We start from the raw sequence: 20,621 nt of genomic DNA on the forward strand, positions 1-20,621 counted from the left end.
TCCCTTTTGGACTGAATTTTAACATACTTCAGAACAGAATTTGGTATTCCAGTAATATCTGTATGAATACTTAAAACAGGTAAAATAACTTCCCTGTTTCTGTACAAGCTCTGTTTGAACATCAGAGATTTTCCTGATTCTGTTTGGCCACAGTATTGCCCTCAAAGTTTGTATTAGGCCAGCTCTCTACTTTGACTTCCATGTCTTTTCGGAAACTGTTCCCCAGGTTAAATGTTCACATGCTATAACGTTAGCCTAGGAGTTAGAATTAGGTAATATTGTTAATGTAAATCACCAGTGAATTTAGACCTTGTGATATAAGTTGAATTTTTTTTTTGGCAGGAGACAAATACACTTTATAAATGTCAGATGAGTTTGCTTTCATTTTTGTAAGAGTAATTCATGATTTAAAAGCAGCCACAAAATTTATTTAAGCATTTCATTGTTTTAGAGAGGAAAATTTTAAGAAACCAACTCATTGACTCTTTTTGTACTGCCTTTAAAACTAAATATTGCTTCTCCACAATGGAGGTTGAGCAGAGATAAGATTCATTACACACAGACACTCCTTCAAAACAGATTTCTTTCACTGTGTGAGAAAGTGGTAAATACTTTTGAATTATGTAGACACAAATGGATTAAGGCCTGCAAAAAGAATATCGGTGTCTTTGATTGCAAACAATGAAACTAAAAAACGCTTTTTCTGCTTGCCAATGAAATGATATATTTGCAAGTACCTTTTCAGATAACTATTCTAAAGCATTTATGAAATCTTCTCAGTATCTCATGTGAAGATTTCTTGATGTTCTGACTTAAAATTTGTGCTCAGATTCTGGACTAATTGAATAGTAAGAAGTAAAGGTATTATTTTTTCTATTTATTAATTTATTTTTGTGTAATGTGATGATACATAAAGCCATTGATCACAGATAGGTAGCTCGCTTTGCTGGGACAGATGTATACTTATAGAGGAAGAACACTCCAGAAAACTTTAAATTAAATGTAGCATGCAACAAGGCAGAGGTGAATAAACATGAATAGAGTGGTAGAGTAAAAAAATAAAATACTTGTATTATTGATCATATTTCATAGCTCAAGCAAACCAAGATACAATTACTGTTAATTCATAGCTACAACTCAATTATAGTAAGTAAAACATAAACACCAAACATTGACTGTAAGTTTACTGTGAAAACCAAGGACCACTGGATAGTACCAGTCACCCAGACTTTAAGGCTTTTATACCATATGGGACCATAACTGGTGCTGTTGGCAGTTTTTTGCATGTGTATGTCTGGTGAAGATTACACAAAGTCAGAGTAAATAGCCTCTGTTGAGCTCCACATTGTTCTGAGCTGCTTTTAGTATCTAAACAAGTTGTTTAAAGACAGTATTGCTGTGGTGCACTCTGAACAAGTCCATTTTCTCACGTTTTTATTCCATTATACATTCAGAATTATTTTGGGGCATGAGGAAGCATTAACTTAATGATTACAGGAGATATATGGAATGCAGAAGATCAGATTTTCCATTCACTTTCTGACTTTTCTAATATTGAAAGCGTCTATCCAACCTACCAGTGCATAAAATTGATCTTTAGCCTTACTCTGTGGTCTGCTTTATTGAATTATTTGCACAACATTGAAGTGCTCCATTTTCTTAATGTTATGAAATATTAATAGATGTCTTCTAGAATATCAGTTGTTGCTTATAGGAACTTCACTGGGGATGCTAATCCATTAGATTTTGTTCCTGTCTTCTCATCAGACTGTAGTGTCAAGAGATGCATGAGGTTTTTTTTCAGTCTGTATTTTGCTTGGGTTTTTTTTTCGGGGGGGGGGAGGGACAGTGAAGTCTATAATGATTTTCTGAACTCTATGGTAAATTCATAATAGGTGTCCATGTTTTTTTGAGCTCTTTTCTTAGTGGTAGAAAGGTTAATCACATGAAGGCTGTTCCATTCCTCCTAATCTAAGATATAAAACCAGTAGGTTTAACCATGATTTATGAAAGTTATTGTGAAATGTAGATTTAACATTGGTGAGTTCTTTTATACTTTATTATAATGAATCTATTAAAAATATATGCTGTGTATTTTATTGTGCAGAGCTTACAGAATATTGGTCATTGTTTGTTAAAGTCATAAAAAGAAGTCTTGGCTAACCGTTTTAGGTGAAAAGACTTTCATAAGACCATATTTTTGAAATAAATAGATATGAACTACAAAATATGGATGACAGTTGCTAGTTTTTTCTACTAAACACATTCTAAAAAACCTTTTTGGCACAAACCATATATATATGTATTTTAGAATATAAAATGCAGAAGTATTGGCCTACTCTTTAGGAGTATTTGGCTGAGGTTGGTTGTTTTTTGTGGGAGGCCTTTGGTGAGAACAATGAATGCAGAATATAGAGTTTTACATTATGAAGTAAGGTTTAAGATAAGATCTTTATAAATTGATCCAAAGTATTTTGTATAATGTCTCTACAATAATATTATCAGATACATTGGTATGTATTTGCATATTTACTTTTTCATATTTGTATTTTAAGTTTTGAAGAACTCACTTGTTAGCTGCCATGGTTGCCTCTATTCAGGTTCCACAGTTCAGGCTGTAGATACAGCATTTGGCACATGCTCCAAGCTGATGCCTGTTGGTTTTTGTAAATTAGTTGTTACAGTTCTTGGATGTCAAGAAAGAGGGCACTAGATGGCAAGATTTCTTCATGCCTGTTGTCTACAGGAAGTATGCCCAATCCCTTCACCCACAAATATATTGATCACATCATACTTTAAAATTCCAGATATAAAATGTTCCATGAACTCAGTCCAATACTGGCATATTTTGTTTGATGTCAGAAGGATTCATGAAAGGTGACAATGTTACACCACTGCAATTTCTATTGTGTTAGCAACTGGCAGGTGTGAACATTTTCCTTACAGTTTCAGCTCCAGAAGGTAGAAACCGGTAAGCCTTTACCTTCATAATAAGCAACATTTTACCATTCATAAAGTAGGCATACATACATGTAAAACATGTTGCTTTTGCACAGTTGCCAAAGGTAATGAAGTTTGGCTTCACTGTAGATTAAGCCTCAGACTTTAAATTGTTTTTCAAAATTTCACATTACTAAAGTTTATGATACGTAGCAAGTGTTCTGTTAAAATCTGGCTGATCCTGGATGGGAAAAAACAGCAGCCTAACGGAGATCAGCTTATCTTTGCCCAAATACTCTGCTTCAGAAGACCTCTCATTTAGTAACGTTTGGATAACAAACCTAGAGGCTGGCATAAAGCTCCTCTTGGCACATTTTAAACATCTTTTAGTCTTATAAAAAGAAGCTTGTCCCACTAAGCTGTAGGTTTGTTGGAGCTGCTTAACAGTAGCTGTGGCCTGCAGCTCTCTCAATGATAAATGAGCGGCTTCAAATAAGTGCAATTGCAGCCAACTGTACAGAAGGAATCATTAAAAAAAAAAAATTTTACACAGACATTTTTGAAGCTTAGAAATGCACAAACAAAGTGTGTTTAACAGAAATATATGCTGCTCCTTTTAATGGAAAAGATTGCTACTGGCTAAGTCTGCCAGCTTCAGTAGGTGTGCCAAAAAGCCAAGGAATCTGGCAGAGTCCATAGATAGCAGTTCCATCTTTCATCTATATTTCTTTTCTGTATTTATCTTGCTTTAGAAAATGCAGAGAATGTCTTTTCCTTCCTACTTGGCACTATTTCCAAACCACAGAAACACTCAATTGTTTAGCTCCCTGCACCAGTCTTATCCTTGTGACTATGTGAAATGTTTCTTTCTAATTTGGCAATAATAAGAAAGCAGAATGTTAAAATATTGTTATCTTTATGGAATGTATTTTAGCTAAATTGTCAGATATTAAAATTAGTTTTCTTAATTGAGAGATATTTGGCTTAATGCACAAGGGCAGAATGCCAGGTAATTATTTTTGGCATGCAGCTGATCAAAAATAGGTTCCATCTATGGAAGGAGCTATTCAAAGCAGCTGAACATGAGAAATATCAAGAACAGTATGCATATATATATATATATGCATACATACACATGCATATGTATACAGATGTGTAAATAGAGGCTGAATTGTCACTCAGAAGTCCTTAATGTACTGAATTATGTATTCATTGTTGCCATCTATAGAAACTTTTTTTTCCTTCTTCCTGTAGAATTAATCACCAGTGCAAATTGGCTTCAAGCCCTAGTCATTGTAATCTCTTTTATGTTTCCATTTCAAAGAGCACTCTGCGGTGTCTTTTAAGTAATATGGCCTTTTAAGTAATATTGCACATCTTATTGCTGTCACTTTCAAGGTAAAGATGCTAAGGAAAAGTCCATTTGCAATGTGTACATTATGGGATGAGTTCTAGAATTAATGTTCCTGGTCAGTGTTCTGTACTTTGGCATAAAGTCTAAAGACCTGACAAGGCTGCCAGGCAGCATGAGGCTGGTGAGTATTCTGTCCTGAATTTGCTCTTTTTATCTCTGCACATTATATCTGTGCAATGTGCATAAATCCAACAGTTATTAGACTAGATTAGCTCCATTGCAGAATTCCAAAGAGAGGCACTTGCTGGACTCCAGAGGCATTGTAGTCTAAAGGATTGTGTATGTATCTAAAGAAGGTGTGTGATACTTTTGTACTGGAATTCCTGGACATTCACTGTACAGAGAATATTTTATTAGTCTTTTGCTTCTCAAAGTATTTTGTCTTTTCATCATTTGTATAGTGTGCTCATGAGCAATAATCCTATTGCTATTTGGAAGTGTGGAATTGACCATGCTTGGATTTTAAAGGAGCACTCAAGCACTTTTCACCAAAATCTTTTAAACTGCTGTGCTGTAAGTAGGTGAAGTCCTAAGAAGGATAAATAACTGATTTAAAATGAGGAATCACAGTGTAGGAATTAGGATCAAGTTTTGCAGCTAATTTGCCATTAAGTATTCCATAAATGATAATATGAAGGGTAGTGAATGGTGAGGTTGCAAACTTTGCTGATGATAAAGCTCTTCATGGTAGTAGGGACGATAGCCAATTGCAAACTACAATTCATGATGCTGACCCATAGAGGTCAAATCTCCTGTGCAAGTACATCATAACTCAATGCAAAGATTTTACCTTTTGTGAAAAAAACTGGATTTACTACACTGTGCATGTGCAGCAGATGCAAGGGGACTGCCAGTAACTATCTGTTAGAACTGTAAAGATGTCTATGTATTTGGGCGAGGCAATAAACTCGTCACAAATAATATGGGTAGAAAAATGTAACACAACTAGGGACCCCCTGAATCCCTGACTTTGATCTTGGGTTTCCTACTGATCAATCTTTCTTCTCTTTTTATCATAGTCCAGAAATTCTCATAAAAGTTGCAGTTGAATGTAGGATTTACTTACCTTTATATTTGTGTTGACTTCCTGGGGAGCTGGGGGGAAAACTGGTACTCTAATTCTTTAGCATCACAAATATGTATAAGGGACCTGTATTTTGAGAAAACACTCTTCGACAAACACATATTCTGCACAAAGGAAAGGATGTTAAGTTCTTTAATTGCATCATGACTCAAGCATGTGATGCACTGTTTTCCTGAAAAAGTAGCCTCTTTGACTTGGGAACCGATGGAAAAGAGCGTACATTCCCTGTGTAGGAGCAGTGCTTTATCTTACACCAGCTTCCACGTATTATAATTAGGTGGTAGTGTTATAATTGGATGGCGTACTCACCCAAGAATGTCCATTGTGAAAAAATATTTTGAGTCGCTAGCTATTTCATCCTACCTGATATACAAAGTAACCTCCCTGTTATTCATGTTTATTATTTAATATTCCATGTTTTGAGTATTAATCATGGTTCTTTTTACCTTTTGCAGTGGTAGCATTCAGCTAGAGGGCCCACATGATATTTTTGTTTCTATATTAAAGCAGAACTGCATGGGTTTAGGAAATTGATTTTCACATCTTCCCCCGCACACTTTAACCAGTTTCAGAGCTTTTATACATGTGCTACAACCTCCACTTGCCCAAGAACAGCTATAACCTTGTTTTTATAAAGCTAAAAAAGCACCGCAAACGAATAAGCCAAAAACATTCCCAAAACTTGAAGCTTGGAATTGAAGTTGAGCAATTGCTCAATAAAAAAGGTGAGGAACAGACTTTAATCAGAGGAAATTTGTAAATTTAACTTCTATTAGTTAATAAGGAAGCAGATGAAGGCCTCCAGTATTTCCTGCCTGGCATACGCAAGTCAGGCAGGCAGGTAGTATTACTACTTGCTTGTAGGCTACACAATGTCTTTAGGAATCTCTGATGTCACAAAGCTCCCAAAATCCAGCAGCCACTCGTGCAGGCTGTGGCCAGAGTGAGTCCTTGAGTGGTTATATCGACATGTTTTGCTTATTAAAAAAAAAAAAAAAAATTTAAAAAATCTAACTCCTCTACACAGAACTCCATGCAAATCACAAATGCTTTGGATGAATATGGCCTGAATGGAGTACTAGTTCAAGCCACCCCTCATGTTTTAATCACCAAAACCAAAGCCATTTCTCAGTCACAGTTAAGTGTACGTGGTAATGTTTTTCCACAACACAGACTTTAGAAAAGCACATTAATTTCTGTTACTAGTAAATATACTTTATGACCCTTGTATCAGACTCTGTTCATAAAGAAATGCTCAAATGACTCAGATATTTGGGTCAATTATAGGAAGTTGACTCATCAGTATAAAATAATTTCTGATGTTTTTCTCTATTGAGAAAAAAACAAGCAGTTTGACAGTCTTGAAAAGTAACTTCCACTCCATGTCCATTGTTGCTTTCCTCTCTTTCTGATATCACATATTTAATTCTCTGATATCATACATTTAAATCTAAGCAAATAACAAATATGAATTTATGTGTGGGTTATACACAGATCTTTGCCCATGAACAGCCCCTGCTTATTTCTTGCTTCATCACATTCAGATATTCATATTTGTATGAATAAAGCTGAGCTGTGTTCATACTGTCTATACATTTATTTATACTATGTTCTAATTGAACATTTTCTAGTACATTTACTAGTCTAAAAACAGACTATAAGGTGAACAATACCACTCACTCATCTTTCAGTTTATGTAAATATATGCGCTGTTGCCACCCACAAATCTGAAACCATGAGATTATAGATCAGTCTTCTTGCACGCCACGAAAACCACCAAACCAACAACCAGCTTTAAAATACCCTGACTCCTTGTTTGAAATAAATGCTAGTGTATAGATCTACAGTGAGAACATCTGCTTCTATCTGTAGACTTTGAGATGTAATGTTTACTAGCAAAAGCACCCCACTGGTTTTGCTTATTAATGATCATACATAGGCAGAAAGACAGACATTTGGACCATTGGACCTAAAGATGTATTAACTTTAAAGATCAAAATCAGCGCTTGGAATTGAATACAGAAGAGAATTTGAAGTCAGTTCATGCATACCAGTAGATCTAACATACTTTTAACATACAACTACAGTCAGATTTTGTACCCTGTCCTAGGGGTGAGATGCAACTTGAGATAAACATTGCAAAATTTGTCACTGGTCTGGGAATCATGGTGTCTCTTTGCTGCCGTTCAGTGTTCTCTTCAAAGACAGACTACTTATAGTGCATTTCAGGAATATCAGACAAACCGGAGAAAAAAACATACTGTTTTCATGGTATTGCTGAGACATCAAGCAGAACCCTTCAGTATGTGAATGGACAGCTTAAACCTCCTTGTTTTCCTCTGACTTGCTGCTGATAGTTTGTTTGCAACTGCCCCTTCTTAACTTTTGTATGATCTTCATATGACTGTAAGAGATAGACAAAATGATAGTATTCATATTGATAGTAATGTTAACAAATTTGGAAAAACAATACAGAATTAGCAATTCTTTCTCAATTTCCCGCAGTACCTCTCAGTAAAAAAATGAAAGGCAAGGTAAAAGCCATGTCTCTGTAAAATGGAAATAAAGCAAAGTGTGAAAAAGGAGATAGAAATACGAAGAAGAAAGATTTAACAGGCTAGCAGCAATATAAGGGAAGGATAGTCCCCGACATGTTATTGGGTCAAAACAAATTGTGAAAGTAAAGGAACATACATGACACATTTACTGCTTTGAATGTCCACTATGCAGTAAGTAAGCAGGCTCCTGTTTTAATCCAAATAAAATTAATTTACAGTGAATTGAAAAAATCTTTTTACAAATTTCATTCCATTGACATTACAAAAAAAAAGTTCTTTATTATCTCTATCCCACCAAACCCCTTTTATATGTTAATCTTCTTTTGAAAACTACAATGAAATAAAAATAAAATAGAGAAAGTGGTTCAAATAAAAATATCCTGTAATACCCTGGTCTTCATCACTTCTGGATTATCAGATCTGCCTATTGCTCTTTGTGGGATGAATTTGATATCCCATAAGACTTTTTGCACATCGGAATGTTCATGATGGTTGGATTCTTTCTTAATATCACACCGAACATCTTACAGCTGAATGTAGGTTTGAACTTTAAGGACTCCAAGTGGTTCCATATAACTATACCTTTTAAAGATTAGAAATACTTTTGATTACAAGTTTCATTTAGCTACATTATCTTTGTATGATATTTTATATTTAGTTAGATTTACATCTGAAAATGTTATAAATATCCCCTAAAGTCCTATAAGTAATGCATTGAGATGGGTTAACCTTTAAACTTACTGTATTTTAAAGTGGCCTGCAAGTTTACATTTTTTATACTATTTTATATTTAACCATTTTGAATTCTGTTAACTTTCTCCTTGTCGTTCAGAGTTCTTTGTCCATTTATTATGTCTTTGCATCGAAGGGGCATATTTTAAACTTCAAATCTATCATGGCATAAAATCAGTTTATTTCACCAAAGCTGCGTAAAGAAATAGTAAACATCTCATGGTAAGGTACCACTAATCATACGTTCAGAATATTTCACTGTATCTATGAAGTCCTACTCTTGTTTCCCAGCATTTTGTGGGATTCAGCTTATCAACAGCTTACCAACAGCTGTTTCATCACATAGGAAAAAGTAACAACTTGCTGAGAGCAAGTCACTTGTCTTGCAGTAGGTGAGATGGTTTAATATCTGGAAGTGTGCCACAAACTGCAGACAAGTTTCTTCTTGTCCTAATGTGTCCTGCACCTGTTTGCAGGAAGAGCACAGGTTTGCCTGCCCCTATGCTCTTCCACTGGTTTTCTGAGGGAGGAAGGGAAGGATCAGAAACGGCTCCTGGCTAGCCTTCTCATCACCACCATAATCAGGTGTACCTTAGCATAAGCTTCATCCTTTGTACCTCCTCATGCCCCAAGCTGTGCTTGAGTGGCTCCAGAAGTCGTCATCCTTTTTTCCATGGCTGCCAGAATGGAGATGTGTTTCATGGGAGAGAGAAGAAGACAGAAATAAGAGAGGAAAGGAAAAGAAGCCAGGTTCAATCTTCATGGGATCTCCCCCATCCCAGACAGCAAGATTCAGCTCCCACCTCTTTACATGCAGAGCGAGTGAACTAGGCTACACCAGGGGTTTCTCTGACTTCGTTCCCAGAGAGGAGAGACCTTATGCAAGAGGGAATCAGCACAGTGAGTGAGTGGCCACTCAGACTTAACAGTGAGAGTCCCTGCCCATCTTTTGCCTTTACTGGATTTTCTTAGTACTGGATTTTGTATGTCTGATAGGTCAGAGTGTTCCCTGACAAACAGGGAAAAACTTTACATCTAAAATCTATTCTCTTTGTGCTACCTGAGAAAATTAACAGAAGATGCCCAGAACTTAGATGAGCACCTTCTTAGGAGGCTGTTGTGTGGTACATGTTGCCTTACCCTTTCACTCAGCTGAACGAGGAAATCAGGAAACTGGCCTGAATTTTACTTGAGAAACAGTGACTTAGCTTAACCTTCATTATGCTTTTATTGTGGAGTGTGTTTTATTCTTTATAATTTAATTTTATGAGAATAGGAATATGTGTAACGTAGCACTCAAACTAGGTGCTTTAAGATTTTCCAGTATGCAGTATGGTGTTGAAAGTTAGAAAATGCTGGCTGGATCTAGACTGATACTTTCTTGGATAAGCTTCTACCATATGCTTTTATTTAAAGTATTTTTTTCTTTTAGGTTAGATTTATAAAAAGCATGTGAAAAATGTCTTTTTTGGAAAAGAAGTGTTGCGCAATTAGAAAATCACAGTGTTAGGAAGTTAGCATCCTTTAGGAAATGTTGCATGTAAAAGAAGTCAGATACTAAAGCTAAATTTAAAAAAAAATGGCAAGTCCTACCACCAACTGGAAATGCTGTGTCAATCTACAAGATGTTGTATTGAAGTAAATGCCTTTATTTCCAGGAATTTTAAGCTCTATGTGAACTCTGACTAGCTTCCCAGTATGGATATAAATCTTGTCAAAAGACTTTGTCCATATTTCCTTCTGATTAGAAAAAATCAAATAAAATTTGTTTTATAGGACACAAGACCTAAGGAAGCCATAAATAAAGGCATTAAATATTTTTTATAGTTATTCTTTATTCATTATTTGCTTTCATGTTCACAGAACTCGGGAGTATTGACTAGGCTGATGCTTTATCTGTTTTGTATGAGCAAGGGAATCCCTTTCCAGCAGGATTGCTTAACACTTTCCACTGTTTTGGAAAACTTGTTGAAGACAAATCACATGACTAACCTTTTATTTAAAGATTAATATGTGCAAAACTCTATTCTTTCTGAAAACATCACTTCCTATGTTTTCTGCTTCCCGCCTCTGAGTCTGGAAGCTGCAATGACTCTGTCTAAAAGAAAATGGGTACTTACAAATTATTGTAATTAGTACATGAAGCATCTCTACCACCTGAGATTTCGTCAGAGTAAGTGTTTGTTGGTTGTCTACATTTTTTCTGCTTTCAAATCCCCTTGCACTACTTTTTTTGTAGAAGCAAAAAGATCTAGAAAAACATCTTGGTAGAAAAAATTCCTAGCCCATTTTTATTACTCTTCTTACTCATCCAGGGATCCACACCATTTTGAAATGACACTTTCACAAGTTCTTATGTTCATGTTTGTGTTATCTTCTTTGAAATAACATTTTCCATTGGTTATTTTGTGATGGTAAGGGTACTATGTGGAAGGAAGCTGTTCTTCCAGACAGTGGGAGATGGCATCATTCATGATACATGACTATGCAAGAAAATATTACAGCTTATCTCCTTACCTTTTACTGCTGTCCTGAGAAACAAAAGGCTTTCTGATTTTGTTACACCTTTGGCATGCCAGAGATTGTAAAACCCAACAGTAAGAGTTTGCAAATAGTCTCTTCAGAGCAGCAATTCCTCCTTCCAGTCTGGGGCACTACAGACTGGTCAGCATCTGGGTAAATCAGGGGGGGAGTCCCCTTGGAACACATTTCTGGACACAAGAAAGAGATGATTTGAAGCAGTAACTGGTCGCCCTTCATGTGTCTAAGTTTGTAGATGAGAGGAGAGCAGTGGATGTCATCTACCTTGGTTTTAGCAAGGTTTTCAAAACTGTTTCCACATCATACTTTGACCCAAGTTACAATGTTGTATAGTCTAGATGTGTGAACAATCAAATGGGTTAAAACTGTTCGGATGATCCAGCTGAGAATGATTTAGTTAATGGATTGTGTTCTACCTGGACGCTGGTGTCAAGGAAAGTTGCTGAAGGGCTCTGAGAAGTCAAGGAGGCTGAAGGGCAAGGAGGTCAGTCATTAAAAAGATGGAGCTAAGCTTTTCACAGTGATGCATGGGAAGAGGATGAGAGACAATAGGTATAAACTGTAATAATAGTAACTGTGTGCAGGGAAAACCTTTTTCTCTATGAGGACAGTCAAACACTGCAATAGGTTGCCCAAAGACATTGTGCCATCTCCATCCTTGGAGGTTTTCAAGGTGAGGCTGAATAAAACTCTGAGCAACCTGGTCTAACCTTATAGCTGATTCTGCTTTGCGCATGACATTGGACTAGAGACCTCCTGAGACCTCTTCCCTTCTGAATTATTCTATGATTGTGCAATCCTAATATAGTATCACAGTTCTGTGCTATTTTAAAGCTGGGATAGTAATACCAAATCTTAATTGTTCTGAATATTTAAATGATTTGGCTGTGTATTTGCTTTTGGAACCCAGAAAAGCTACATATGCTCTGTACGTTCTCCAAACAGCTTGTATTTGTGCTTATTTGCTGGTGTGACGTGCTAACTGCAAAAAATTTTGGACTCTTGCCTTAGAATATAGATACCTGCCAACAGAAAATGAAGGCTACAGAGTGCTGCAAATGCTTTCTCTGTCTATGGAAAATGCCTCGTATGTGCCAGAAAGAAGCATTTGTACCACATGCTTTTTACTGCTTCTCACATCTGTTAACATTTACATGTGTCAGAAAACAATACCTGAACAGTAAAAGGAAGGGATACATGAAGTTCAAGGGCATTACATCAAGAAAAAAGGACATGTTATATTGTACTGGCACATTGAAATAAAAAAGAAAGATTTCTCGACTTGTCAAATATTTCTAATATGTAGGTATAGGCTGTGTATACTATCTATGAATACATTTCCATACCTGAATTGTATGACCCAAATTGCCAGTAAATTGAACTGAACCCATGAAAGGGTCAAGGAATGGCAGTCAGGAAGTGAAAGAATTGTATCTTTCTTGTTATATACAAAAAGAATAAAATTTTATTTCATTTAAGGCAGGATTTATATAGAAATCTTCAAAGTTAGGTTCCTAAATATGGAATTACTCACTTATATTGAAATATTTTGCATTCTTGATAATCTTCTCTTCAGCTGTCTTTTTGTTAGCACAAAAGGAGTAGGTTAACTGACAAATGTTGCTGTATATCCTCAGTCCTTAGAGGCAGCTACTGTATTGGACTGTGTTTCCAAGAAAATTTCTTTGAAGTCATATTGTGCATATTGTGCAAATCCTGAGACACAGTGTAGTAGAGGATTTTGTATGATGTGGCAGTTCTTACAGATGTTACCTCTGGCAAGTGATTTAGAAGAAAAACAAATTAGAGAGCAACTGATCCTTGATCTCCTGAACTTAGAAGGAGAACAATCAGTATCTGATACCTTTCTAAAAACTGCTGTTTGCATTGGTTGCATTAGTACCTCTGTGTCTTGAAGCATCTATTTGGTTATTTTGATCCAGTGTCATGTATGCTCTTTTTTGATATTTAACCCTGATTTTCCAAAATACACCTGCAACAAAAACCACAGACCCTCCCCTAGAGGCATTGTCGTTGCTTAATGTTGAGCTCTGTACAGAAAGTGACAAAAAAAATGCCTACTTTCCTAAGTCTTCTGAGCCTAGAGAGAAGTGGTGGCTGAAAGAAGAAATGAATAACTTTAAATTAAGTCTTACCTAACATGTAGTCATTATTAAGTCAAAGGTCTATCTTTGGGTTTTGCTGTATTTCTGATAGATAATGTATCTTGAAACCATTATTTCTGTGATGAACTTCCACTCTTATGCACTGATAACAGGTCCTATCCTGAAATTATTATGAAAGTTTGACTTTCACACTCAGTACACTGAAAAAGCCTTGCATTAGGTCTGCGAAGATGCAGTGAATATCGCATAAGACATATAGTTTCTTTGCCCCCAAATTTGAAACCTATGGCTTTACCAAAACCACTGTATGAACAGTATGTGCATACATATTTTAGGTTTTGAGTCAGGGATGTGAAGTATCTCTACCAGTTTTATTCTGTAAGTTATACAAGAAAGTTGTGAGGCACCCAAAGAAGCACTTCATAGTCTAAGCCGATGAGAAATCAGCTGGTGGGAAACAGCAAGGAAGAAAGATCATCATCCAGCAGTATTTCTTAAGGAAAAAAAAAAAGGAGAAGTTAAACATCTAATAAGACTGCATTCTGACCTTTGTGCTTTGTAGAGCAGCTTTATCACTAGACAGAGATGTGCTCCTTGGTCTTACTTCCAGTTGAAGTCAGTGGAAGCCTTGCTTCCACTGACTTCTCTGGTTGCTGACCCTGGTCCAGCTTTTGCATGCAAATAAAGAACATAAAGCTTTCTCATATAATTTCTTCTCATATTGTTTTAACTCTGACATATCCTTTCAGGAGTGTTCATACTTTCAGAGTTCTTATCTAGATACTCGTACATAGACACAAAATCATGGAATCGTAGAATCATAGAACAGTTCGGGTTGTAAGGGACCTATAAATGTCATCTAGTCCAACCCTCCCACAGTGAGCAGGGACACCTTCAACTATATGAGGTTGCTGAGAACCACATACCCGATTACAGTAATGGAAATTATAGGAAGAAGAATTGCTAGAAAAATTTATAGTTGATGCTTAATTTACGTAATACTCCTCTGACATATTTCAGGCCTATCACATGCAATCTTAAAAGTTGCATGTAGGGGTCAGAAGGTGAAAGGTGACTGGCAAGATGCTTGTTTTGTACACTTGGCTAATGCAAATACTTCCTCAAGTATAAAATGCTTTGATCTCTCTAAGCAAATGCCATATGTGTGCAGCTGTGGCCCCTGCCTCACGATTGCTGGAAGGTTAGAAAAAGGTAGCATATGAATTTGGTGTCTGCATTCAATTTATGCTTTTATATTTAGCAGTTCATAATTTTGTGTAATATTTTAGCTGTATGAAAAATATGCACCAGGGTTGAGTGATAACAGATTTCTCTGTGGTTTGACTCAACATTGTTTGGGTATACACAGAATCTGAAGTATTGCAGACTGAAAATATAGGTTTTAATTAGAGCTGTCTGAACTTCAAAATACCTGAACACACATTAAGCTTGGCAGATTTTCAGAGATCCAAGGGTTGCGTGGAGCTGATTTAAGCTAAGCAAGAGTCTTCTGTTTTCCAGCATATATTGCATTTGCAGTTGCATCATTGACTTACAACACACTGAATAAGTGAGATCCAAAAACATTATTAATGGTTTTCTGGTATGTAAAAATGTTTTATCATCAGGGCCTGTCTTACGTCATACTTGCGTCGAGCAGTACCTTATTCCAAGGGAATTTCCACTGAAAAAAAATGAATTACTTCCAGAGTAAAGGACTAGACCATGTCTGAAAAGCTGAAGCAACTCCAAAAGTTTGGAACCTTTCTTGAGCTTTTGCTTTTTACTTTTATGTGCAAATGTGTAGGACTGATATACCCAGATCTGTATCCTTCCAAGCACTTGAATGTGAGTGGTTTGCTGTGACAATAAAAAAACCTACTGCAGTCAATGTGACACGAGGGTCCACTCACATGGATCCAGTTTCATGATCAAGGCCAAAAAGAAAAAAACAAACCCATGGCTTTATTTATTAAAACTCTCGAGCATGTACAAATATACTTGTATTCCTTGGGGGGAAACCCATGATTTCAAATAAAGCAAATGCAATTTCTACGTACAAGAAAAAAGCCAAGTCACAACCAATAGACAGGCATGATGCAATAAACAGAAAAGCAGACATGAAAATATCAATTGACAGGTATAAGTAGGATAAAATATAAAGCATTGTGCACTATGTGTACATTGATACATATATGTTTACAAAAGTGTACACATATAAGTATATATACGTATATCATAGTGATGTTAATATGAATTTTAGTATTTTATTATGTGTGGGGGTAAATTCATGCCATTGTTCTAGATACGATTTGAATATTATTTAGATAGTAGCACACCTATTAGTTTTTCTTATGCTGTGTCTCTTTCGTATTTTTGCTAGCTCCTACTGCCTATGGTAGGCTCTACAGATGAAACTCTGCAGGAGGCAGCAGCTGGTTGCATAGCAAACATTCGCAGATTGGCTCTAGCAGCAGAAAAAGCAAAGTATGGATGATGCTCTAGCAACTTTTACCAACACACTCATTTTACAATATGGCTACATTTAAATGGATGGTTACTCCCTCTAGCATCTGTATTTCACAGCAAAGGTCATTTATATGTGGATAATTTAATAACAAGAATAAATTTGTGGAAAATGATGTTTGTTCTCACATTCCTTTGTTTGTCACACCTAGCTTATATAAAACATGCCCAGTTTTGTGTGGTTGATAGTATTACATCTTTCAAAAGACTATTGGTTAAGATATGGCAAAGACTTTTCTACAATTAATACTCTTGTATTTGAAATTCATTGTAGATATAAATGGTTTTGCGTATCTGTGACATTACAATAAATTTTTCTTCACTGTGTGTGTGGTTGTGCAGTGATTTATGAATGCCTTCAACAATTCCCTTCATGCTAAACTTGTCCAATCATCCTGTCATTATGTTTTTGCCTTGCAATTCACAGGAGAGGACAAAATGCAGATACATCAATCTCACATCTGGTGAGATTGTTATGTAAGGACTGCAAACAGCTGTAGCAGTAGACATCACTCCAAATTTCCTGCTTCTACCAACATCAAACAAAATGGTGCTTAATTTTATAAGTAGCTGGTGAAATGTATTTTAATTAACATGCGTTTAACTCAAATTAAAATCTACCAGCTGTAAATAAAATGTAGGGTATTACGTTTACATTTCCACGTTACTTTTTGGGGGGTTTTTAATGTTTAAACTGAGGACAACATTGTATTGATGCAGTTTTACTTTATTTTTCTCCATAAAATTATGTTCAGAATTAGAGTTGCTTTCAAAAAAGAACATGAACAACTACTGATATTATAGATTACAGACCCACTGTATGGACCATGCTCAACAACTAATACTAAGGCATTTACTTGAGAGCAGTAATGTCTCTTTCCAACCGAAACCACTCTCTGATTCTATGTTTTAAAATTTCCTTTAAGAAAACTCCTGCAATTCTGAAAAAGGAGGATTGCAATGGGCCCTTAGGGAAGGTGTAGAGAGTATGTGAAAGGAAACCAGCTGCAGACAGGTGCTGACTCTGGAGATCAAAATATTAATCCAAGTAGTAATTTTTAATCAATGTAAATACCAACATAATTGTGGAGTTGTCACGAGTTCCACCAGCAGCCAGTGACCAAGCAAATGCTATTTTAGGTATTCTTCAACTCTGCCCCACAGGGCTGGTATGCTATTTTGAATAAATATATCCATATTATTATACTGATGTCACAGCTGTAGTAGTATCATATGCTTCATCACGGTACCCAAAAATACTTCTAAAATGAATGCTAATTGCCAAATTCATTTGGAAGAGGAGAGGCTTGATTTTATTTTTTTCTTTTCTGTTGGAAAGCTGTAGATACAGTTTATCCCATGAATACTGTGTAAAATGTGGCTTATTTTTCAAACTGTTGAGGGGAAAAAGCCTCCCTGACAATAATTGTTGTCCTTAACATAACCTCTCAAGGCACTCTTGACCATTAAGTTTGGATTTCAACTGGAAGTTGAAAGTAAAGTTTGGAAGTTCTAAAGTAAACTTAATTTTATGATACAGGTGTCAGGGCATTAAATGTCATGTTCCGGACAATAAAATGGCCTCAGCTTGCCACTGTCACTCACACTGGTAGCCCTTATGTCTTGGAGCAGTTCATCTGAAGCCTTTATTTTAAGACCTCAGACAGTTAATCCCAGACTTAAGATGACTTATTTGTGCTATTTTCTTTTCCTTTACTGTGCTTGCAGTTTTCAGAATCTGTACAAGGAGACGAAATGTTGAAATCTATACAGATCCCCACACAGGCAAAGTGTAAGTATTTAAAAAAATACAGCTTTTTTTGGCCAAAACTGGTGGATGTTGTGCAATTAATATAAAGAGATTTAGTTGAGAGCAAACGAATGTGATCCTTGGCCTCTATGAGCGGTGCAGTACAGCGTGTACATTTGAAAAGCTTCCACTCTCTCTGTAGAGCTGTGTGGAGTTTCACAGCACTGCAGCCCTCTCAAAAGGGATCCTCACAAAGCTGGGTCCCACTTGCTGCTCACACACCCCTGCTGGCAGTGCCAGCCTATTCAAGCCCTGGCACCAGCCTCAGCCGCCTGGACCCAGCATTCCCACCATGTACAACCAGGCACCAGCCAGCTCCTGCTCCCCAGCTCCTGTGCCTGGAAGGGAAATGCCTTCACTCCTGTCTCTTTCCACCAGCTGCTACTTGTCCACATAAACCTGTAGCCTCTTAGGAAACACGGCCATACCAAGCACGAGAGCTCAATATTATATTCAGTGCAGAGCAAATTGATGTACAAATTCAATGTAGAGTTCTATTTCAGCTGCAGAAATGAAGTGACTTAAAAAGCTGAGTCAGCCTCAGTCCTGTTTATTTGCCAGCATCTGCTCAGCCTGCGATTCCTTTATTTTCACAATCTTGTAATATGGGGTAAGGAGTTTATTTACATTGATGTTACCATCAGCAGGGAGTACCCATCACTTTTCACAATTTCAGGAGCCAGTTTCCAGCTCCACACAGAGCACTGTGCTCCAGCTGTTGGCCATAAAGCCAGGCCTGCTCCTCACTGGCTTCTCATTTTCAGCTTTATTCCACATTTTCATTAAAATGTCAGAAAGCGTAGAGCCCAAGTAAGAAAAGTTGTCACAAGAAAGTGTTGTTTTGAGTATGGAAATACTATAGTTGATGAGGAAAAAAAAGCAAGAGTAGAAATCTTTCACCTTGATGCAATTATTTCTGGAACCTTAGAGGCCCACTACATCTTTCAGTCTATGCGTCTGTCAGCAGCAAGATAGCTTTTCTTCCACCATACCATGACTTTATGATTTATTGCTTGGTGACAGTTAACCATTATCAATAATTTAATTGTCCCAGGATGCTGAAACTACACATTTGAATCTGGGATTTATGTTCATTTCCTCTTAATGTTCATGCTTATGACATGTGCATGTGCTCTGACACACGATATTGTCTCCAAGTTGTCAGGGAAATATAAACTTCCCAGCCTGGGTGCGATGGAGCTGTGATATATTAGGGGGTTTGTTACTCTGCTCCATCACTGAAGCTTTCCTCTGGCGAGTAAATGAGGTTGAGATTCACAGGGCTGCCTTGAGATTTGACTCCGTAATTTGCTTTAGGCTAACTGATTGCTTTGTGTGAAAGCGCAGTACCTTTTTCATTCCACGGCTCCTGAAATGAGTCGAATGAGCTGCTGACACCAGGGTCAGATGTAAATTGTCCCAGGAGACTGAACTAGATAATATGTTAGTTTAAGAATTTCATCTCATAATAAATTAAATGGTTGTTCCTTGCACATTTCCACCAGCATAATCTTTATTTTACATGTGACAGCAGGATGGAAACATGTAATGTGTTTCTTCAGCAGTGGTACAGCAGTGGTACTCCAGTTTCCATGCAGGCTGTTTGCATAGTTTATTTCCAGATTCAGAAGCTGACTGCTCCCCAACTGTAAATTGTGGTCTATTTCTTCTTTAGGCACTTAAGCATTGCCACACACTGCTCAGGATCCAGAACAACAGCAGGAAGCAATGCTGCACTGCCCACTTCTCAGTTCAGACGGCCTTCTGTTGTTTGGTGACCTGACACAGGCCAGCACCCACATTTCTGTAGCCATGGCCATCACAGCAGGAATTGGTAAAATTCATTCCATTTCTGAAAGGATTAATTTTACTAATTACTATTCCCTCCCTTGTTTAAACAGAGATGTTCTTCAATGCCCGGTATCTTGCTGCTTTGGCTATTGAAGGCAACCAGAACTCATCCACTCTAATGAATATTTTCCTTGAATGCAATTTTACATTGTAAGGTGTGCTTTTCACCCTCTTGCCTAGGTATCAATTCAGTAATGCTCACAACTTGCTGAGGACAGCAACAAGATGGCCTGTGTTTGTCTTCTCAACTTGTTTCTGTGTTATCTACCAGACACCTTTCAGTTGGCAAGTTCTTCTCTCTTTTCCAGTTGTTGTCATTGGCAAGTTATGTGTTTTATCCTAGTCTACATGGAGAATGGTACCCTTCAGCTGCTTGATCTTGCTTTAAGACTGTAATCAATTCTATTTTGAACACAAATGCTTGGGTTTGTTTTGGGTTTGTTTTTTTTCTGAAGGCTCATAAACCCACATAAGGAAGCTTTGACTTTGTCTGCTAGGTAGTATGTTGTGGTCTAATCCTATCACTTTTTGCAGTTCTCCAGGTGCACAAAACCATCTTCACTGATTTCATGTGTTTTCTTCCTTCATGGATGTGGTGACAACACAATAGTTGGCCAGTAAAAACCTTTGCTTATTGTCTTTTTGAGTGTGTATCGGAGGAAGACCAGAAGAATTCCATTAAACTAATGCTGAACCATGAAACAGCAGGTCATAAACCAGCAGTTTTTAGCCAACTCACCATCACACCCGCATCCTGAGTGCCTTGAAAGCTCCTCCATTCATTAGATGAGAATCTGCCTAGAAGCTTTTGGGAGACAAAAGTGTTCATTACAGTCTTGGTGGTAAGGTTTTGCCCAGCCATGCTGTGACACATCCCACTTCTCCAAGGGGCTTGGTGAATGCAGGAGGGCAACGCAGAGCACCTGTGGTCCAATGGGTGCATCTGGCAGCAGAATTTTGCTCCAGTGACCGAGCCTTGAACCGCGTCTCCTAATACCCAGATTAAATAGCTAGGGATTTGTGTACTGCTTCTGAAATA

The 20,621-nt window shown here is 37.0% G+C and overlaps 1 protein-coding gene across 1 annotated transcript in view; it reads left to right on the forward strand.

The window, feature by feature from the left end:
- The window catches only part of ODAD2 (outer dynein arm docking complex subunit 2), a 93,563-nt gene extending 76,977 nt beyond the window's left edge, over nt 1-16,586 (forward strand). Inside the window, 1 exon segment of the mRNA XM_061468186.1 lies at nt 15,779-16,586. Within this exon segment, the coding sequence (XP_061324170.1) occupies nt 15,779-15,892 (114 nt within the window). The 3' untranslated portion in view covers nt 15,893-16,586.
- Nucleotides 16,587-20,621: the final 4,035 nt, after the last annotated feature.

The sequence above is a fragment of the Pezoporus flaviventris genome, unplaced genomic scaffold, assembly GCF_033815535.1.
Source record: "Pezoporus flaviventris isolate CSIRO_AGI_PZ_B2104156 unplaced genomic scaffold, CSIRO_AGI_Pfla_v1 ptg000047l, whole genome shotgun sequence".
Taxonomy (NCBI): domain Eukaryota; kingdom Metazoa; phylum Chordata; class Aves; order Psittaciformes; family Psittacidae; genus Pezoporus; species Pezoporus flaviventris.